At 27.8% G+C, this 25,106-nt stretch overlaps 2 protein-coding genes across 2 annotated transcripts; both read left to right on the top strand.

Moving 5' to 3' along the window:
• The first annotated feature begins 2,550 nt into the window (after positions 1-2,550).
• Positions 2,551-4,069, top strand: LOC113552652. The gene is made up of 3 exons (XM_026955498.1): positions 2,551-2,732; positions 3,082-3,244; positions 4,064-4,069. The coding sequence occupies exons 1-3, from the start codon at positions 2,551-2,553 to the stop codon at positions 4,067-4,069; spliced, it is 351 nt and encodes a 116-aa protein (XP_026811299.1).
• A 4,045-nt stretch (positions 4,070-8,114) lies between these two features.
• On the top strand, positions 8,115-21,257 carry LOC113552651 (pickpocket protein 19-like). Its single transcript, XM_026955497.1, has 16 exons — positions 8,115-8,388; positions 9,062-9,121; positions 9,205-9,355; positions 9,438-9,541; positions 10,896-11,093; positions 14,432-14,621; positions 15,190-15,393; positions 16,691-16,853; positions 17,339-17,487; positions 17,576-17,680; positions 17,741-17,807; positions 19,045-19,324; positions 19,449-19,508; positions 19,575-19,722; positions 20,846-20,943; positions 21,019-21,257. Exons 1-16 carry the CDS (start codon positions 8,115-8,117, stop codon positions 21,255-21,257), a joined length of 2,490 nt encoding a protein of 829 aa, XP_026811298.1.
• The last annotated feature ends 3,849 nt before the right edge of the window (positions 21,258-25,106 follow it).

Here is a 25,106-nt window from a genome sequence, read left to right as displayed (position 1 = left end):
TATAGAGCAGATGAACTCGATGAAATCGCATGGATCTATTATCATCATATCGATGTTTAACATCCTCCAACCAGCTTCAAACTTTTTAATCAACCACTAACCAATTAACAAATAGATCGCATTTCAATCAAAAACTCTTCACACTATTTTCTCGTCGTCGTCCAGTGTGTTATCAACCAGTATTTTTCTAATATCTTGGACATTATATTCCAAAGTAAAGAAAAATTCAAGAGGAAAAATACTTTATTATTCTACCGTCAATAATAACGCCTACACGCTCGTAATCGTTTGAGTTATTGGTCTCTACACAGAAATAGCTAAGACTTTATAAGATGTTATACGAAATGATGACATATTATATATTGCTTTTAAGTACAATTTTATTATACTTAAATATATCATTATCATATCATGACAGCAAAATAAAATAATTTTGCATTTATGACATTTGTTATTTGTTCAAACGCCGGTTCGAAAAGTGCCCGGCGAAACGCATCAATCAAAACCCAAAAGTCGAAACACAATATATCCAAAGTATATATTAATATTCTGTACACCACAAATTTATTATTTTTCCTATACGACCGAATTTCTTTTACCGGAAAACCAGACAGAAAAGTATAGCATTGTATGTGCACAATACAAATAATAATAGTATATTATATTATGCATCGTACACCATAAACTTAGGTTGTCACGTCCTGTAAAACGTATAGGTATATATATATATATTATATTATTGAATATATCATAATATCATATGCATATATACCGAAACGTGTATAACGGAAGTTCAAACGGAAAAATACGACAATAAAATATGGTATGAATATAACTTGATATTTTATAATATAATATTTATAGGAAATCGTTTTGCACGACGTGTAATTATTATAATTTTGAAAAGGTTCGTTCACTATATCGTAGTTTATGTATACATCTATATATCGTGGTTGAGTAATACCGACGGACTCGATCAGCCGCGGGCGGTCTTATAATTCATTTATTCGTCGTCGCGAATATGAGCGCCAAACAGACGTCCGTGTCCAGGAGAGTCGAACTGGTGCGGTACAGGAACAGATCGCCCCGCGCGTCCGGCGTAAAACGCGGCGCGAACGTGTGGAAAAATATTTTGGACGACATTTGCGATCAGTGTTCGCTGCACGGCCTCAATCACATTATCCGGAATGACCGGAGTACTGGAGAAAAGTCGGTATTACGGCTCCTCGAGCGCACATTTTTTTAGTCACAAATCGTCGATGGGGATTTAGCCTTTATAACTCATACTGTAAATCGCATTTGTTTGAAGTGTTAAAATATTATTTCAATGACATTGGTAATTGGGAAAAAAAAAAATTAAAAAATTAAAACGAAAACGAAATAATATATTTAAAACGGCGTTGATGTTGTTGCACACTGTGCAACGTCACTGTCACATACTATGACGCGAGTAAAGTTCGAAAGATGTGTAATGTATATTATATCGTCCGGTTAAGGTAAACACTGTTCGTATCTATAATATTGGATAAAGTAAAAAATATTGTTCGAAAAATGTTTATTTGGTAAATTATCCGGATACTTTTTTACGTTATGGCTGAGTGAATGAAGTACACACATTTAAAGATAATAATAACTACGATATAATAAAAATTAATAATCTAATAAATTATTAGAGTTATTTATACACTAATAATTATGTAATAAATAATATTTAAGACAAACAAAATATTGTTTATACATATTACCTTTAAGCAGAACTTGTGTTGGTAATATAGTGTTGCATGTTACAAAGTTAAATTACATATAACACAGTATTCAATTATTATTATTTTTTTTAATTATGTTTTAGTTTTTGCTATTAGAACAATATCACATATTATATTGTATAATTAAACTATTTGAACTGTTGGACGATGGAAAATTGTTGACCTTTATACCAACATAATCATTTTATGGTTATAGTATCTATGTATCTTTACGTTTAACAGAGTATCTAAATGATCGTATTAACAAGCCTTAATATTTTATCCACAACACATCGGCTAGTGCATAAATTAGCTGGCTAATATATATTATATACATTTACCTTTCTAATATGGATAAGGTTTACATTACCCTGGTAAATATGTATATACACTACCCGTTTTTTGTATCTTACTTTACGACGCGTGGGTTTAAATGACTTAAAAAAATAAGATAAAAGCCTCTAAAAAATACGAATTTATGTCTTTTTATCATTACAAGACTTTAAAAATTGTTATTTACGCATAATTTTAAATAACAATATTGTTAAACAAAAAAACTATTTGTGTAATTTCAATTTATATAATTTGGCGATATCGCGATTGATTGAAAGTAGTAAATAAAATTTTTCAATTTTATGAACCTAAGTTCAACTTATACTATATATATATATATAAACTTATGGACACTGGATACGTATTTAAACGATAGGATTGTAATATAATAAAATCGTCAGATCATCGCAATGCATATTATATCACTTTCACGAGCATCGCAATTTACAGAGTGTTTTGGACGATAACTGTCATGTGCGCCGTCCTGTTCGCCACTTACGCGATCTTCGAATCGTGGAAGACGTACAGCGAGAGTTCGATTGATACGGTGGTTGAGACGACATTTTTAAGCTACGCCGACATAGCGTTTCCGATGCTGGTGATATGTGATAGCTCGAGGGTGGACTGGACACGGGTTATGGGATTGACCGAACGGTAATATCATTCATTTGCATTAAGTCAGGCGGCAATAACTTAAAATGCTTTTAAAAAAATCCTGTGTGTGATCTACAATAATTTTTCTGGGTTGCAACCCGATTCTGAAATATTGCAAATAATTATTAACTATTATATACACGACTCTGTGCTATGCGTGACTGCATGGTTATAAGTGTTAAATATAACGTCAAAAAAAAAAAACAATGTTAAAAAAAATATCTGAAAAATTGTAAAAATCATGTACTTATGTGTATTGTGTACAAATAGTTATTAAAATCTTTATGATTTCGTAAATTTTCAAAATCGTTATCTACTGATTTTTTATGTTTATGACGTATATTCATAGAGACTTGCCGGGAATTGATCCAAACTTGTTGCCTGTCGTGAGAAAATTGTTGAAAACGTTCTCGGTGATAACGTATGGAGATTTCGACGATTTTGACGTGCTATTGAACGTAACAGAACTCCCCAAGATTAACCATCTAAACCTCACCGAACTATTACTGAAGGTAATCAACACAAAATTTATTTACGTTTTCTGAAGCCTAGTTCAAATAATACCGTGGAATTATGTGATATTTTGTACATATTTTGATGTGCTGCGAGTAACAAAACATACCGGTAACACGTTTAATAAATTTAACTTTGCATTACACCTTATTTATACTGATATATTAAGCTGTTGTAAATTCTTCGTTGGATAATATTATTTAAAAAAATATATTTAATGATTTATTATCTCCTCTGCAAATTGTATAGTTCATATTTATTTTAAACATTGTAATCTTTAATCAATAATATCATATAGACCTCTGACCTGAACGTAGATATTTTGAATTTTATCAGGTTTAATCTAAAGTTCGTACCCAATGATTTATTTGCTATTGTCATTGTGAGTGCGATAAAATTGTTTCACAATCTATATAATGATATCGTGTGTTGAATGTAAAATATAAATTTAATTTCGATCCGCAATGTTTTTAAACTTAATACAATTCCAGTTATAATAAATTAGGAATTTTAAAACGACAATAAAAGTGTGACAAGTGCTTGATTAAATTTAGCATATTATATAAAAAAAACTGATAATAATTAAAATAAATTTAACAATAGAACTTTAAAATCTGATAAAATTATTGATCTTGGTAGTATACAATTATTAATTGAAATAATTCTTATTAAGCTTGAAAAATTAAGGATGAATTATTATATCTTTTAATGGAATACCATACAATAGTATTTTGATTTAACAAAATATTGATAACTTCTGTATTGTTCAGGACAGTAATTATTTTTTTCACTGTTTTTTATTCCTTATTTTTCTTTAGGAATAGACATTTTTTATTAATAATTTCATTATTACCATAGCTCGTGCATTAGAACATTGTATTTCAATATTATTTCCCATCCCTACAACATTGTTATTCTATATCTTTACCTACACCTTTTAATTTTGGATGCATACCAATTTGAATTACAAACATATTATATACAATTAGACAATTTAGTTACTAACTTTAGGGAAAATACTAAAAAAATATAAAAATTTGAAAAGAAATTGACTAAAACGCAAAAATAAATGCTTTACAAATGATATAATGTTATTTTATGAAAAACGGAAAGCGTTAATAATTTATATAAAATTACAGAAGATGGTTTAATTACTGTTAAAAATTAGCTAGACAATATTAATCAACAATAAACAAAGATTAAACTAAATATATCTATTTTTGGGGAAAAAATACGTAACAGTTCAAAACTATAAAATTAATATATATTCATTGAACTGTCTTACAACTTATATTTCTAGTGTTATATGCATATGAAAGTGTAAAATATTAAATCGAGTCACTTCTTTAGAAAAATAAAAATAAAGGTGTTTTCATCTATGAAAACCTAAAATAGCATGTTCTTAGCACTCATTTAATTAATTATTCCTTATAAAATTTAATTTTGGAAAGATATATACCACACTCATTTCTGCAATCTTGAAGTAACTTTAAGGTCTTTACTTAGATTTATTTTTAATAGGCTTTTAATTTATTATACTTCTAACTTATACAAAGAGTAAAATATTCTAAACTTTAAATCCTTATATTTAAAACACTTACATTAATTAATGTATATTATGAAAGAAGAGATTGCTGTTCCCAGTCATATCTACTTTACTCGTCATAAATCTCAGTATAATGTTATTGTACCTGAAACGAGAACAGCCTATGGAAACACATTTCTTCAATTTCGCATTAGTCATAGTTTAAAGATAAATAATTTCAAAAATGTCTATAATATATTTTTACTTATATCAATATTACATATTTCACACGTCATATTATTACTTTAGTACAATAAATACCTTAATTAAATCTGTATACTATTCTCCTTGATTTGGAATCTATCTCCTGTTGAAGATCTATCATTGTAAATGATACCTATTAGATATTTTTCAATTATTATTTATTTTTTAATATTTATTTGATTTAATAATAAATATCATTATTATAATATTATTATTTTTTGTTATGTATACGTTGTAATTATTATTAAACATTTTAAACGATTATTATACAGGTTATGAGGCCGTGCGATGAAGTATTTCTCCCCGGAGGTTGCTGGTGGAACTTCAAACAGGTAAACTGTTGCGAAATATTCGAGTTGCAGCGTACCGAATTTGGTCTATGCCATTCGTTTAATTCCGATTTCTCCGAATACGGCAGAGCGTAAGTATATCTATTCGTAAAATAACAATTATACTACAACAATTTACTATTCGTTATTAACATACGACATTTTTCCCTGTAGGAGAATCGGTGCAAACTCTGGTCTTATCGGGACGTATTGGCAAACCGACTCCGGTGAATTCCGACCTAGGAGGACGAGCGATAAGGGTCAATGGTCGGGCATCAGGTAAAAGGGTTGTGCCCACTGACGGGAAACGTTTCATTTATGTGAATTGAAAAATAAACCATATCATTTAAGTGAATAGAACATTTTAATTTGCGTACGTAACCTACTTATTTTATGTAAACGAATATTCTAATGTATCGTTTGTATGAATAAAAAACTCTGGAATTTACTTTTTCAATTTTATAAATAGAATTCTTAGTGAATAACTACTTATTTGATTAAAAATTTGCGAGAGAAATATTTACTCATACAAGACACTAAATAAAACAATGAATAATTTTTAAATTGTTTACAGTCGTATTTTCTTTAGCGTTTTGCTAACAATTGTCTTTTAATATTTATCTTTCAAATTTTTGTTCATTATTACTCTGCTGTTCACCATTTAATGATTAAAATGATTTATCAAAATATGTTGTTAAAATACTGAAAAATAAATTTATATTTAGAAACTTTTAACTATTTCATTTATTTATCTGTATTATCTTACAGATGAATATTAATAATTTTATAATTTGTTAATTCTTTTCCACGTTCAGAATTAATAATTTTAGGGTTTGATATTCTAATAATTTCTATTGGTAATAATTATTATTACACACTAATACTATTACACTGTTCATCAACTGAATGATGACGATCTGCCGGAAAATAAATTATGATTTAAAAAAGAATACTACCATTTATAACTATTTATAATGGCGATTACCTACCATTTACCAAAGAACTCCATTAACGATATTGTATTTATTATCTTTATCGTTATACAAGTCTCAGCAATATGAACAATTAAAATTGACAACGGTGCTCGAAAAATCGTTTGTAATCATTTGAACTTCAGATATAAAATATTATTTTTTTTTTTTTTGATCTGCAATAAACACTCTCAATATCGTTTTATAAAAACAATAAAATGTTCGCAGACTTGTAGAGCCCACCAAATTTAGTTTTATTAAGTTCAGTTATTTGAATATAAGTTCAAATTATTTTTAAAAAAAATTGGTATCTCCCTTTAAATTGAACTTAATTTCTATTAAATGACTTATACCTATACATAATACTATTACGGTATTAATTAGAAATAAAACAGTGAAGGTAATAAACTAATAACTAATAATTAATATAGATTAAGTCATAGGTGAACGACTTTAATGACACAAACATGAAATATAATTGTTTTTATTTTTTTGTTTTATTTTACTTCCGTATAATTACTTCGATGTTAAATGTGATTAAAATTTGTTATTGATACAGAGTACACATATCACCGATAACACCGGAACAAGTAGCTCCTAATGTTAACGCCAAACCGTCAATTCGGGTAAATATATTGTAATTATTATTATTGCATTTATATAAATATAGATGTTAAAATGTCTATAAATTACAATATTTACGAAAATCCATGTAAACTAAGACATAGTACATAGGTAGTTTAATTTTTCAGAAGACTTAAGTTCCCCTTAATTTTATTTAAAAAAAACGGCTCAAACAATTACAAATTATTATTCACATTAGTTATATGAATTATACATTCAATATATAGTTTATATTCAAGCGAAGTAAAATATAGGTACTATAAACTTGCTGGAATGTACACAAATATGTTGTAAAATATTGCATAGTCTGGTCAAATTAAATCCTCTCATTGCGTTTTTTTTTTTAAATGAAAAACAACAATTTATATCGTCTGCGCTTGTCAGAAATACTACTATAAAATATAATATTAAAAACAAAATTTTAAACATTTATCTTTCAATAATATTTAAAATAAAGTGATATTTTCTTAGTACTTGCTCGACTTGATTCGAAAGAATTTCATAGTTATAAAAGGTCCAAATTCCCCTAAGCCATTACATTTATGTCAATTAAATAATATGGTTTCATTTGTTTATGAATTAATTATAATTTTTATTTGGCATAGTCAAACTATTTAATATATATTTTGAGTTTTTTTGCACTATCATCAAACGTGTAGTTTATTGTAATTCCTTGATCTATATACTCAAATGGCGATCACTATTTATAAGAACTAATAAATTAAATTGTGGTAAAGTTATTAAAAATTTGAAATCAAAAATTGAAATAATGTTTCATAAAGATGAATGGAGAACGTTTAAGCCATTAAATTAATATGTTAAAATTCATAATAAAATGTTAAGGCATACATTTAATATACATTAAAAATGGTGGATATTAACCTATAAATATACACGTATAAGTGTTTTTTACTATAATCTAACTACTTAAACTAAATTTTTCAGTAGATTAAGGTTAGGAAATGTTTTGTAAATTCATAGATTGGCAAATATAAAAATTAATAAGTCGAGACTTTGCGTTTTTCGAGTTAATTGTAAAAAAAAATTTGAAATTTGTTTTGTTGGGTGTGTTTGTATAGGGTGTACATGAGTTCTAAAAATATGTTATATCTATGGTTTAATTCTTACAATCGTTATCGTATTCGAACAGATTTTGATGGGCGAACCCAGAGGTGCTCCACTTGGATCGGATATGGTCGTGATGGCTGGAAACTTTGGAAACATTAACGTGTGGGGAGATCGGATATACAACACGCATAGAACTAAGAAACTGAAGCCGAAGCAGAGAAATTGTTATTTCGGCGATGAAAGTCCAACCGGAATGGGCACAAATTATTACCTGAGACGGAATTGCAGAACGGCGTGTTACATGTTTCACATGGTCAAACATTGTGGTTGTTATATAGAGGCAATGTTCGGACTAATGAAACGTAAGACTTTCTTAATATTTAATGCAGTTGATATGGGGTGGAACTAACTCCCACCCACCCATCCACCCAAAATTGAACGATTAAGAATGTTGTACCTTTTTTTGACTGAGTACACTTGAAATGTACAAACAACACACTTCTTACCTAAAAAACGAACTTTAAAGTAACTTAAATAACTTAAATACGACTTAAACAGCTTTTCTAGGTCATCTAACTTTTTATATACATTTTGAAGTTTATTTTCACTATTTTGCGGAACCAGCACCAAATAACATGCTCAGTAGTTTGATAAAGATTTTTGAATACGGCAACATCAGTAAAACAAATTGAATTAAGTGTTTTTGAATGTACTACCCATTTCGAAGTTTTTTACAAAACTATTCCAATTTCACGTAAAAGTGCAAGTTTTAAAATACGTATATCATAGAAAATTATTTAAATCTAATTTATAACTAATTTTATCGTAGCCAAACACATGCTATTTTTTTAAGAAGTAGGACTAGTGCGGCACCAGTATTAGAGATGTACACAACTGACGTCAGTCAATATTGTCTGTTGCAATATTTTTGTCAAAGTCGTGTGAACCGAATATTAAACTAATATAACATAATCGATGATGACGTAGTAGTGTATAACATATTAATTAATTTAAAGATTTTTTTTTATGTGTAAGAAAACGACTCGTTACGGCCGTGTAACGCGGAAGATTTACTGTGTTTATCCAATAAAAACCGTAAGTATATGCCACGGAGCTCGATGAAACCAAATTCGATACAATACTATTATAACTGCTGTATGATATCTACGTGTTTTTAGAATATTTCAACAATTACATACCCTTCGAACAGCCTTCGTTCTTCATAAAAGATAAGCCAGGATTAAAATGCGAATGCATGCCGGATTGCATCCACCAAATGTATATACCCGAACTTACCATCGCCGAACACACCGACTCGGCGATGGAGGAGTAAGTCGGCTCATAATAAATTGTTAAAATAGAAAACTATATAATAGTTAAATCATAATCGACGTCGATCGTATCGTTACAGTTTCAGGAATTCCTCAGCGTCCATACTCATTGATCTGCACTTCAAACAGAGCGCGTGCATACTGTACAGATCGGACTTGATCCTCGGATGGCTCGACTTGTTGGGTGTGTACCCGATTATTTGACATTTTTTACATGTCACTGTATTTTCCATCATAGGATATGATGAAAAGTTCACAATAAAATTGAATTTTAAATTTTAAAATGGATTTACTAGAAACCCAAAATATATGTAACTGGTTAAACCTTTTGCGTTTAATAGGTTTATTATAAAAATGAACGACTGTGATAGGGTTTATTCTTCATAGAAAGTATTATTTTTTCTTTATATTATTATTATTATTATTATTATAATAGTATAATATAATTTATATAAGATATAAAGAGTTATGGAGAATTTAATTATCAACTTAATAAAGTGGAATACTACTAAACTAATAGAGAACACGGCATAATAATATAATGTAAAATCATAATAGAAATGTGAATTTTTCTATTTATCTGGTTTTTTTTCATACAACTTAAAAAATAATACTAGAATAGTTAAAATGTATACCGTTTCAAAATTAAAATTATTTAAATTTAAATAACTAGCTAGTAATTTTTAATACACAGATATTTTAATTACATATAAACGTTTTTATTCTATATGCAATAAAATCCATACGTATATAAAATTCACATTATTTATCTATAAAATAATATTATAAAAAATATATTGCTAGGTATTTTCAAATATCTAATAACTCTCAGAAGCTATATTGCAATTATTTATGAAAATTGTAAGCAGCTTAAGTAGATATATTTTTATAAAAATATATATGACATATACAATATATAATATAGTATTTTACAATTTTTATTCATTATAAATCAACTGAATTAAATTTTTTTTTACTTAACTAAATTGAAAAAATAAAATATGTAATTTGATTACTTACTTAAAAAATATTTGAACCCCTTTACTCAAGTATTTTACAAGGCTTAATTGCATAAAAACATTCCTTAAATATATTTAATGATCGCTTTTATCGAATTATTAAATATTTTTATTAAGCCATTTGGACTACAAAAATAGTTTAATAATAATGTATTGATTTTAAACATGATACCAAGGTTTATGTTGAAGCTTAAAACTTATCATAAGAAAGTGATAGCAAATGTTCAGCTGTTTAAATTTTAATAAAGGTAAAAGCGCAGAGTTGCGACGTGTGATATCGAATTTAATGGCTAACTAAAATTTAATGCGCCGAAATCAGACCATTAGTTTAATTAACTGGTAACCAATAATTTAATGACTTAATAACGCTATTGGACGTTTAATGACCGTTTAGTGGAAAAATAAAATTTATTTGTTTAATAACATGCTATGGATTCATTAAATAATTTAATGAGTGTTCATGCAAACTATCGTTTGGCAAATACATTCTTTTAAAACGTAGTTTTTATCAATTCACAGTGTCATTTGGTGGCTGTGCCGGTCTGTTCTTAGGCGGTTCGCTGTTGAGCTTCATTGAACTTATATATTTCTTGACGTGGCGAGTTTACTACCATTGGCGCAGATCACGACTGAAATCAGTTAAATCTAAAAGTAAAAAAAAAAGAAAAGGACATCAAATTTTAACGGACACTTGGACAATGGACGATTGCATGGACAGTAAAACGTCCATACCATAATATCTTTCATATGAAAAAAAAATACTTCTAATAGTATAAATCTATTATAATTTACCTCTACACAATGTTATATTGATTTATTAGTAGTATTATTATGTTTAATACGTGTATAACGATTTAAAAAAACAAATCACATAAATAATATCATGCTATATGAACTTATATAATAATTTTAAAAAATATGACATTATAATTATGTTACGCATCAATCGATTATAAAATATATTATTTCACCTGTCTACATAGGCAATCAAACCACCACAAAGAAAATTTCATTAAATTTTTAATGATGATTCACTAATAATCAGATCACTTGTCTGAAATAACATTAAACCAACATGATTTTCACTAATGTAAAAATATGAAGTCTTTTTTATGAATTATTATTGTATAGCTATAATAAAATAAATAAAATATCAACGAATTTCATGCCCGGACAATATAAAAATTAAGATTTAGACAACCAAAAATATATGCACAATATAATATTATTGACATGGACGTAGAGGTGTCTTAAGAGGACTAAGGCTATCTTGATATAGTTTGAGTAAAATATATATATATATATATGTATATATGTGGGTAATAGACATTTTATTAATTTAAGACTGAAATATTTACCCTGATTGTCGTCTACAGACACTAATATTGTGTTATGTCCTTAAAATATCTAAAAAGATTGTCATGTAAGTAATTAAATTCAGTGGCGTGATTAAGGTTTGTGTTCCGTAGTTTTTGAATTTCAAAAAATGTTCTTGAAAAGTTTTTGGAGTTCATGGGTAAATTAATCTAGATAAAGTGTACAGCACGCACGATACGAGACTTAGTATAATGTTTAAGATTGCAGTACAAACTACTCTTAGAATTTTGCAAAAATATACAAAATTACAACCATAATTAGACCACGGATTGTAGCTGTATTGTATGAAACAAAAAGAAAAATCATGTATTCACGAGAAAAGTGATATACGGGGATGAACCATACGATTGCAAGTAAAGCTAAAGCCTTATAAAAACCCGGTTTACGTCCGTGAGTTTTTGGAAAAAGATGGGATGTTTTAGTTGTCTGACGTCTTAAAAATATAATAATAGGTATAACTTCTGTAGTCTGTGCAGTATGATACCTGCGGCGTGGAAAAATACGTTTACAAACAAAATAGGTTAAAACGCTATTATATTCTAACATATACGGCAGCATGTGCGCGTGAGGGAATATCATAATATTGTGCGATGAAGTCTTGTAGATGTTTCGCCGTAAATTGTGAACTTTAAAGTTCACGAATACTATTCGTACTAAGATAAAAATATCGCTACAAGGGTAGTTAGTCTAATATTATATCAATTGAAGTGTGAATAAAATGCGTATGTTTTATGTTCGACGAATAAACTAATTACAGGGAGTTGGAAAAAAATATTAACGTAAAATACATAACATTTTGAGAAAAATAAAGCAAATAGAATAAATTATAAAAATATAAAATGACTGATTAATGAACATTGATTGACATGTTTGAATATCGTCTCAGGAAAACTAAGAAATGAATTAATTCGGCGAATGAACCAATGTCCTGATCTCGGTAACATTTGCTATAGAGATTAATAATTCAACTCTAAAAAAGGATATAAGGTTATTTTTTTTTTTTATTGAATCAATTCCTAAGGAGATGAAACTAAATAATCACTTTAATATGATTAAAAGTTAACTGTATGGAAAACAATTTTAAATTTGGCGAGGGTAGTGGTTTTATATTACAACCGCCGTTTAAGAAATTCGTTTTAGAAATTCGACCCCTAAGGGAGTAGAAGTGAGTGGTTGTTTGTCTGAGAATCGATATTTTTATGGTCAAATTTACTCGATACTTTATTCTAATAATCTTCGACACAATCGACGAATTATGTATTTCGGTATTTTTCAGAAATTGAAAAAGATAAAAAGTGATAAAGAGTGATAATATTCTGCAAGATTATGAATATTTTTACTATTTTTATAGTGTGTATTAATGAATTAAGAAATCAAAGTTGTTTTATTTTTAATGTATTGTTAAATTGGTAAGTTAATTCTTTGTTTCTGTTACTAACCTAAATCATCATAATCAAATTATTTAAATGAGAACGAAATCGTTATTATTATTTTTAGTAGTAATATTCTAAATACTACTAAGTACTCGTATTAGTTATCTGTATAACTTTTAATACACATATTATGTTTTCTAAGCTGCATTTTAATTTTAGCCAGACGGAAATGATACGTTTTCACGGATCAAATTTATAAATAAATAAATGACTTTCCCATAGATAATATTATAATTATATTTTATTCACTCATAAAAAACTACATATTTATTAAATGCTTAAAAATAGAAAAATATTTATTACTTAATAAACTAAATTTTATTAAACAATAATATTTCTTCGTGAAAAGTTTATGGAATTATTATATTCTTATTGTTGTTCATATATTGTTATGAGTATAATAATAATAATATGATGTTATGGTGTATTTACAATCTTCGGACTGTCATTATAAGTAATATATTATATATATATATATGTATGTTTAAAATTAATATATGCCCTTGTCAACGCATACATTATGTTGTAAACAAAATTATTATTATTATTTTATAACGTCAACGAGTAATATGATGGGTGACATTATAATAATATTATTATATAGAATTGTAAACATAAAAAACTTATTCGTACTATTGCATTATGAATTTTGTGAACTAATTCTGTGGACTTGAATAATAGTGTGAAAAGTGTTTTGAAAATCGTTTGGACAGCAGTATTTGTGCACACGATCATTGATTGGGTATACGTTTACATTCTATATTTTACTAAAATATGTTTCACGACTTAACGATTCTGCGTGTACGCACAGTTATATTTTGAAAATGTTAAGGTTTTTTTATTGATTTAGCGTATTTAAGGATTTTTTACACGTGTAATTGATAATATTTTATTAAACTTCAGCGCTAGAATATAAATAGATACTTGCAAAATTCTTTTTTGATTTTCTAATTAAAGAAAAGTAAAACTTTTCGTGAAATTTCAAGGTAATATTATTGATTTTAAATGTCAGATTCTTACTGTATGTTGTGTGTCGGCACAATTAAAAGTAATTCAAAAGAACCATTTGATATTTCATTTTGATTTTAAAATATCATATTGTTATGTGAAAATTAATTTTTTTTTTAACGTACTAAGTAATTGATATTAATTAATTATCATTTTCAAATGGATTTTAGGGCTTATTATCATCTCTGTTCTAACCACCAATTTATATTGATATATTTATAGCGATGTCATATTCAGGAAAAACATTGTCGTCCGTGTCCAAGAGAGTGGAACACATCCGGTTTCGGAACAAAGCAACCCAGCACGACAGATCTAACGCCGAACGTCGAGCAAACGTATGGAAAAAAATTTTAGACGATGTTTGCGATCAGTGTTCGCTGCACGGTCTCAACCACATTGTAGGAAAGAACCGGAGCGCTGGAGAAAAGTCGGTATTATGGCTCTTCGAGCGTATATTATTTTGGTTATATTGTCACTCAGAGATGGGGATTTAGTCCTTCTAATTCTTACTGTAAATTGAATTCTTTATGATTTAAAGTATTAAAGTATTATTTGAATAATTTTATCATTATTAATCAACAATTGTGAATATTGTGATAATAATAAATGCTAAAAATGCAGTTATACAATACCCATTATTCAAAATCCATGTCAGGGGCATAGAGTCTAAAAGTTTTCGAAAAAAATGTAACTTATTTATGTTTTGGTGCCGGCAAACTGAAAAAATGTTTTGATTTTATTTTTTTATTAATAGGTATGTTTGTTTATGTTGTATATAAATGAATAATCAAATGTTGATCATCAGTACTTACTTACTAACCGTTATAATTTTGGGGAGATATTGCATTTAAGTTTTTTTAAATTAGTTTTAGTAACATAAACCGAATTTGATAAAACAATTTTAAAATGAGCATGTATCTAAACTGTAATTTTTTCCTTATATACATTAAACCCGCTAGTTTTCTTACACCAACAGTATAATTTTGGTGTTTCAGAACGTTCTGGTCAGTAACTGTAATATGCGCCATGCTGTTTGCAACTTACGCGATCGTCGAATCGTGGAAGACGTACAAAAAAAGTACAATCGACACGGTGGTCGAAACAACATTTTTAAGCTACGCCGATATAGCGTTTCCAATGGTAGTAATATGTGACAGTTCAAGAGTGGACTGGGAACGGGTCGTGCAGTTGACCGCAAAGTAATATAATATGACATCAAATGTTTCGCTATAAAATAGATTATTATTTTATTTGCAAATTAAAAAAAAGCATTTTATTCCTATCTTATTCCAAAGCAGAGTACATTTTTACAAATATAAAAAAGTCGTTCAAAAGAATAAAAACTTTATAGCAATAAAAACTATAAAAATTAGTACCTATAAACAATATAATTTTTTTTTCAAAATATTGTTATGTAATGACTTTAAATCATGGTATTTTCAAGTGTTTTATAAAATAAAAATACTTGAACAAATGTTAAATCAGTTTGAAGGCAGACGTAATATGCGATTAGCTGCTATTTAAGCTTATTTTAATAATTGCAGTCATTTGCCATGCAGGCTACGTGAAATTAGAGTATTATATCACACTCATTTATTATTATCTTGCTTAAAAACTAAATTAATATTATAAAAAATTAAGGTGAGAAGTTAATTCGCTTTATTATTTAAGGTTACTACATATAATTATAACTACCGAACATAAGTTTGCTATAGTATTATATGTTAATAAGATGGAAAAATTGTGATTTTAGCGTCCTCTTACTTAATACGCGTTTTTAAAAATTCAAATAAATAAATATAAGTTTGTAATTAGTTATTCGGGTTAATTGGCAACTACCTGCTGTATAATTTAAAGAAATAAAATTCGGTAAATCTCCAATAAAATTCTCGTCCCATTTAATAATAATATGTATAGTTATATTTAAAACAGTATTTAAATACCCATTGAAACTGACAAGGTAAATAATAGCGATTGTAGTTGGGATTATTAACATTTGTTGGTATCATGGTTATCTATCACGATGATTACCGCGTAATATTAAGTGTTAGAAACACGCTTAGCAATTGTATAAAGGAAATACATAAAGAATGCCGTGGTTTCAAATGATATATTTAACAAAGTATTACACTTCAATAATTTAAAGAGGTACCAATCAAAAGTGTAGCTAGGTTATAATTTATTTATTTTTTTGAAAATTTTTAATATATTCCCCCTCGTGAAAATAAGGTTATAACGACAACAAAATCCTTACTAACATATCATGTGTAACTAAATCAAAAGCCATTTCGATATTTTCTCTCAGTTCTTTATGGGTTGTGGTCAGAGGTTGAAAAATTGTGAACCACTAACAAACCGCACTACGAATACACACAGCCTATTCAAACCAAGACATTCTTTATGGAGTCCTCTGTATAATAGTAATAGCGATAATACATTTTAGTTTTTAAGCCCATTAATAGAATACGACTGAATAAAATGTATAATTACGTATAGAGACGTACCGGGAATCAAACCGAGTCTATTGCCCGCCGTGAGAAAATTGTTGAAAACTTTCTCTGTGGTATCGTATGGCGATTTTGATGAGTTCGACGAGCTGAAGAACATTACTGAATTACCTAAGCTTATCGGACTAAACCTCACCGAGCTTCTAGTGAAGGTTCGTCTCTACTGTATATATGTAATTTAATTAGTTTATGAATCAAAAAAATGGTTAAGTTCAAATTTTGTAGGTCTTTTGAGGAGGTGTCAAAATAATTTGACAACAAATAGGCCTAAGAAATGCACAAGTAATTAAAAGTAAAAGAAACATTTTTCAAAATTCTATAACCCTCGAAAAAAAATTACATATTATTAACAAATAATATTAAATAATACTATAGTACAAACAACGTATTAATAGTTTAAAAATGTCTAGAAAAATGTTAACGAATATGGATAATCCTCGATCTTGAGAGACAAATATATAACATTTTTTGATTATTTAATTAGTATATTTTATAAAATATATATTTATGGGTCGTTATAATGTTCTAACACGGTGGTGTATGTTTGTATACTCGTAATCGTTTCAGATAATCGGTATATAGTGCTCTCTTAAAATGAATAGATATTATTCATAAGAGATTTATTAAATATTAACAGGTAATGAGGCCGTGCGAGGAAGTTTTTTCCCATGGTGGTTGTTGGTGGAATTTCAAACGGGTAAACTGCTGTGACGTGTTCGAGTTGCAGCGCACCGAATTCGGCCTATGCCATTCGTTTAATTCCGATTTTTCCGAGTATAGTAGAGCGTGAGTATTTATTGGTCATCACCGCAAAATTACTGTATATATCATTATTATACTTCACTGTAAAATCTGATATCTATATGTTTTGCAGAAGACTCGGTGCGGACTCGGGTTTAATTGGGGCGTTTTGGCGAACAGAGTCCGGAGAAATCCGACCAAGGAGGACGGGCGACAATGGTCAGTGGTCTGGTGTCAGGTATAAAACTGATTTTCGCCGATGACGTATAGTTTTTACTTATTTAAATCACTGTTACAGGATGTACGTATCAACAATGTCCCCGGGACAGATCGCCCCCGGAGTGGACGCCAAACCATCGACGCGGGTAAATCGTAAATTATTATATAGTTTTTTTTACTATTACGTAGAATATATCATAAGTAATTAAAAATTTCAAACTATTAACCCCCCCCCCCCATTTATCGTTAAAAATAATAATAATAATAATAAAATAACAAATGTTTTTGAAATTTTTCGATTATTTTAATTATTTGAGAGGAAGAACCTCGTGTGAATAATTCCTATATAGTTTCAATTATTCTAAGCGTAACCACGGGTACCGTGATAATATCAGAGCTAACGATTGTGAAGTATCGATTTCATATAATTGTGTATAATATCGCGAATTCGCGATATTCACATTGATAACTAAAATGTATCAGAATAGTATTGTGCCGAATAGCCGCAACAGCTAATATATTATTAAATAATATTAGGCACCTACATTAAATTATATGAACGCCATTTGGAGAATTGTTCGGTGAAACGTATTTGGCTACTTTAATGTACTCGTAACATTTAATATGACGTATTGGTTTTAATTAATTGTATGCTAGTGTAGTCAAGATTAAATTAATACATATAAAATAAATAGGAATCATTTCACAAAGTATTGCATATTGTTAAGCAATATTAAAATTGTATATTTTTTTGTGGCCATAGCCTAAATAGATAAATACAAAAATATAGCTTTTCAGTGACTAGATAAGCTTTAAGTGAATTTATTTTGCATCTCATATAAATGGCACGGCCCCGAGTTTCACAGATATGATAATCTTATTTTAAAACTAATATGGTACCTATGTGAGATCAGGTTATGCGGTGAGCAATAGAGCACTAAACAAAGCGATACACCAAGCATGTGAACCCCATGTTTTCTTTAATATTGGTATTATTTAAATTTTGATTTTTGGTTTGAATATAGGTTCTGAGTATGAAATATAAAATAGATATCATCTTGAATCTAGCATTAGTTATTATACTTGGGCCATTTTTATAAAATTATAATATGTTAAATTAATACTGATTACTAATATTTTAAAATCACTATAGCTCCGCGTTAATATTTTTTTGTTAACACATCAAAGTTTTCATCTGCACGTGACACTTATTAAGTAATACAAAAAATGTCAAAAATGTGATGACATGATTTTTAAGTATATTATTTAAAAATTCCAATAATAAAATTTTGAATGATCGCACTATAAAAAGGGAATGCACACACTCGATGAGCTACTCTATATATATATATACAGTGTTATACACTTACTATATTATTTCAGATAATGATTGGTGAACCCAGAGGCGCTCCGCTTGGATCGGATATGGTCGTGACGGCGGGTAGCATTGGCATCGTTCACGTGTGGGGAGATAGGATATACAACACGCAGAGGACGAAAAGACTGAAGCCAAAAATGCGACGGTGTCTTTTCGCCGAAGAGAGTTCCACCAGAATGGGTACAAATTACTACTTGCGGAGGAATTGCAAGACAGCGTGTTACATGGATCACGTGATTCATCACTGCGGATGTTATTTGGAGTTCATGTTTGGGCTCATGAATCGTAAGTTATCGTCGTCTCCATCGTTTAAAAACAGTTATGCGAAAACAATAAAATACCAATCTGTATTTGGCGTACAAATTTGACTTAAAACGAAACGAATATGAGTAGTTTTTTTTCACCACAGAAAACACTACATTGCGGCCATGCAACGTCGAAGATTTGTTATGCCTGTCTGAGAAAAACCGTAAGATCCGTAATGGTGTCATAATAATAATATATAAAAATACACGTTTTTCCCCTTTGTTTTCAGAGTTCTTCAAAAGTCTTATACCGTCCGAACAAACTGCGCTTATGACAAGTAATCTGCCCGGGATGAAATGCGATTGCATGCCAGATTGCGTTCACCAAATGTACTTGTCTGAACTGACCATCGCCGAACCATCCATATCGACAGTGCTGTAAGTCAGTTTCATCTTAGACGACTTGGAGAGTTATGCTGCTAAATTTGTATGAAAAATACTAATATACGCCTGTCCACTTTAAAGAATATTATTATCATAAGACCAGTTTTTACCACTTTTAGAAAAAATAATACTCTCTTTAAATGTAGCAATAATCACGGTTTTATACATAATTTCTTAAATAGTATGTGTATTTCATATATCAAAACTATGTCTTCAATATTTGTGAAATGTTTAATTAAAACGATTTAATTTATTAAATTATTTAATAAAAATCGGGATTAAACTTTTTTTTTTTTAATATTTTCTTCTCTCCATTAAAAACTTTATTTTATGTGTTACTTGAGTAACTGAGAAAGTAAATTATGTTAATCCACTATACCTAAAAGAATTTGTAGAGCGTTTAAATTAATTTATTATCATATTTTTCAACATATTTTAGCCACTTATTAAATACCTAGCTGCTTTCATTCCCCTTCAAAACATCCAGGAGGAGGCTTCTCCACTAGAATTTTTCCACTATTTCGTTGGCACGGTACTTGTCTTATATTATACGGGCGAAATGTATGATAATATACAATGGGGATAAATAAAACATATCAAGTATACGCATTGAATTCAAACAACTCCAACAATAGATTTACCTTATTTCTAACAAATAAAAGCTATGGATTATTATTTAACAAAAATATTGAAAAACTATAAAAAAAAAAATAGCATATTGCGAGGAATCCGTGTAATCCGCTCATATAAACCTTAAATAATTATTATCAATCATGAAAAAATAAGTCTACAATTTTAATAAACAAATTTTCAATATAAAAAAATAAAAATACTTTTTTTTAGAAAAATGTTGTTTTTAACGACTTAAAATTACGTACCTATGAAAATGTTTGATAATATAGTGTTTGAAATAAAAAATAAACCACTCAGTATAAATACTTTTTTCCAATGTACTTTGAACGCATTCGAAACATTTAAGTATTATGGCGGAAAATCCCTCGCACTTTTTGTCTATATTTTTTCATACGACCGATGACGTTATAATAAACGATATAAATTATCGATTCATGGTCAATTATTATTATTACATAGCTATTGTATTATAATATTATTATAGAAATTCGTCGTCGTCCATACTGATTGACACACACTTCATACAAAGCACATGCATACTTTACAGATCGGACTTGGTCCTCGGATGGCTCGACTTGTTGGGTGCGTATGCATTCTTAACGTTTAAAAATTAAAAACGTGTCACATTAAAACGTTCTGTTTTGTTAATATTTGCAGTTTCCTTTGGCGGTTGCGCTGGTCTGTTTCTGGGTGGGTCTTTGTTGAGTTTCATCGAACTTATATATTTTTTGACTTGGAAGGCCTATTACCATTGGCGTCAAACATCGTCGACTACGATCGTCACCTCTAAATCGAAAAAAAAACGCAAAGGCCGTATAATAGTGGACACTTGGACGATTGACGATACTCAAACGCATAACATCAGCGAAGATACTCGTTTTTCATATCATTTATAGTTTATATAGATATTTCAAATTTCAAGACCATTTTTGATTGGTACAGATAATTTATATTGTGAGATAACATAACACTATATAATATGGAACATGACAGCACTAATGCACATCACGACTAAGAAATTCTATCATTGAACCTTAAGTAATTTGTGTTTCAACGTTTAATCGACTAAAAAAAATATTATTTATTTTAATTAAACAATTTGTGTAATGTTGTACTTACCTATATTAGAAATTAAAATATTACCATATTTTAAATTAAATGAAAAACATTAAGTCGAAAATACGTTATAAAGATTCTTTACTGAACCTAGCAATAATAATACATAGTTTTATATCTCAAAAGTGCAATATTCCTATTCTTATCACTTAAGTATCTCCTCTGTCAACCTAATTATTTCAATTATACTATGGTATTTAAACAGTAATAAAATACGTAAGTAATATAATTCTGATTTTATGGCATACAACATGAATTTGTGTGATTCAATTTTTGGAATTTTTTAATTAACCATTGTTTTTTATTATTACGTATTCAGATGTTTAAAACATCATAAATTAGATTTAAAATCGAGTTTATCAAACAAGAAAGTACTCACTGAATTTGTTTTGTGGACAAAAAAATATATTTTATCAATACTATTTATTAATTTACCTACCATTGTACTTAAATTTAGTTTCTACGAATATGCAGTGTCCAGTCCAATGGATCCAATTCCACAGCTGTGAATTATTATCCGGTCACAGCACGTAGAATTGTGTCTTGAAACGTCGTGCTTCACAATAATCGATAAATGGTCTGGTAATATAAAATATAAAACTATCACAGAAAAGAATCTTTTAAACCACATTTTCCACGCCAATAGGTACGCATAATTGATAACTATATGATTAGAAATATCTTATCCGAAGTGTATATTATACAAAATTGATTTTTTTTTCATTCTCAACCTATATATATATATATTAAATAATATTTCAATGAATAACTCAATATTATTTAACACAAATAACTTTTAACTAATTTTCCACGTTTTAAATTTTATTTCTTGTATTTAACAACTCTAAAAAAATGTATTATTATTATCTAATTTATTAAATATTTTTTTTGTAAAATTTTAATTTTAATTCCTGTAATATGTTTGTATATTTGTGTGCCCATTTTACTCCTATAACTTCCGATCCTTACAGTTATTACATAACCATTAGTATCAGTGAATATGGAATGTGATAATCTTATATTATTATCTTTTTATGTTTATTTGATTTACAAATAGCGGAATATTTATCGATAGTTAAATTGTATTTAATAGCCATTTTAAATAGCATATTAAAATAATATAATATATATATTTTAATGTAAATAGACAAAATAACTTTTGGAGATTAATTAAAGCTTTATGGTGCTCACTAAATAATATTAATTATGACTTTATTAAACTAATTTTTAAAAAGTATTTCTCAAAATGTTAAACGTGAAACCGTTGTTGAAAACAATGCAATTATTGTCATTAGGCGAAAAGATTATGAGATTACATTATCTATATTATCATATTTTAGTGAAAATATGAAAGTCATTTTTGATTGAAATAACAAAATAAGTTATTATGCCTTCTACAATATATACCAATTTATCTTGATGATTGAATTTTTAAAAACAATGTTTTCATCGTTCGTTTATGCGTTTATTTAGTTTGTATTTATTACCAACAATAATCAAATCAATCTCGGAGATGAAACTTAAAAACAAATATACTTATCCGTTGGAAACTTGTAATGGTTTCGTTATCTATGTACTTTGTTATTAGTACTAAACGTTTAAACTACTAAACTTAATAAACATAATATTTTAACGACAAACTGAAGAGTTAATGCTTTTTTCTCAATTGTATGACATTGTAGTTATTGTGCGTATTGTAAGTTATAACTAATAATAGCTGCTAATAATACTTATTAAAATCGTTCCCCTTTATGAGTCTATTACGCGTGTGCATATATAAATGAAAATATAAGTTCATAACGAACAATTTTGAACATTGCAAGAAATGTAACCCATTATTTTCTATTTTTAAATTCTGAACGCTTTTCACGAAATATAAACCTTCGAATTGAACTACATATATATAATTAAAATCATAATAATTATTTAACAAATAACAAAAATATATTTTGTAATTCTATATAGTTACATATTATAATAAAATATAATATTATTATATACTAAATATTTTAAATTATCTAGTTTCTAAAATATCTAATGATTTCACGTACTCCACGATACCTTTTAAAATTATTTTTTCAACACTTTAATTAGGACTCGTATTTTATAACATTATATCCATATTTTTATAGATTCTAATTTATTTCCATTCAACTATTATAGTTTTAATAGTTTTACAATAGTATTGTATATATTATTATAAAGGAGGAAAAAAACCGATGGTAGAATATTATGAATAAATTGTGATGGTGCACGCTCTAACGTTTAAATTATGCATAACGTCGGTAAGTACGTTGGTCTCGATACCTACCGGTAGATAGCTTTGTTAGTTTGTTGCCACAAGTTTTATATCGTTATAAAATAAATAATATCATGTGTTTACGGTGTGTGCGGCTGCTACTGTAAAAACAATATTATATTAATATTATATTATTATTATTACAGTTTTTACGATAAATCTATGATCACCTAATACAGTTCTAATAATTATTATTATTATGTATTATAATTTTGCGTAAATCCAATTTTTTTTATGTGAATTTGAAGTCAGAATTTTGACGAAATTCGCCAAAATCGCAAAAAATTGCAAACTACTTATTTTGTAGTTAAAAATGTACAAAAACTTTTCTTTTTGTATCTAAATTTTGAAAATTTAATACAAGATTCTTCATAAATAGTTCATACTGAAACCATAAAATCTAAAAAAAATGTATAAAAATTATTATTTTTTATAGATATTTTTACTTAAAAAATGACTTATATAAACGATAAATAATGATATGTTAATCATTTTTTTACCTATAATTTAAAAATATTATTCGTGGGAATTTAAACTTTTATGTATTTTATATTATTATGAAATTTACTATGTGCAATAAAATGTTTGATTTATTTTAAAATATTATCTATTTATTTTATATAAGTATTAATTATATGAATCTATTTTTACTGTTTTACGGTATTAACAATATGATATTATTACATTTTGAGTTATATAAGTTGATATACTATATATATGGTATATATTATAGTATACAGTATGGTATTAATAATATATTATTATAATAATTAAATATTAATAATTTAATAAATTCAACATTTTTGAAAAAAATTATGTTAAATTACTATAATACTAAAAATAAAGTAAATTACTTTAATTGCTATATCAAAAAAACCTTATCACTTGGTGATATAGGTTAATGGACCGTTTTCGCTCAGAATCGTTTTTTGTATACAATTATATGTCATTAACTACTTCATATTTAGCAGATTTATAATAGTGCGATCAACTCGACCTACAGCCAGAATTGTATTAGAATAGTACTCAACTATACTAACCACGCTTTTATAAAATCTGTTTTGTAAATATTACTATATTAGTTTAATATTATTTTATGTTAATATTTACTTACCTAACCAGGCCAACTAGCCAGTGAGACGTTTCTATTTAAGGGATGACAATAGTAGATCCACATTTTCTCGAATTTTATGGTTATACTAATCCTATTTGTTCATACACCTATTTTTAACACATCCATAATTATAAAAATTAACCAACTCAACACCAGATGTACAGCATAACGATTTCGATTTCAACACTGTACCCATTTTTTATATTTCCTTGGCGA

The sequence above is a fragment of the Rhopalosiphum maidis genome, chromosome 2 (assembly GCF_003676215.2).
Source record: "Rhopalosiphum maidis isolate BTI-1 chromosome 2, ASM367621v3, whole genome shotgun sequence".
Lineage (NCBI taxonomy): Eukaryota > Metazoa > Arthropoda > Insecta > Hemiptera > Aphididae > Rhopalosiphum > Rhopalosiphum maidis.
Note: the sequence above shows the minus strand (reverse complement) of the source record. Positions and strands in the feature narration are given on the sequence as shown.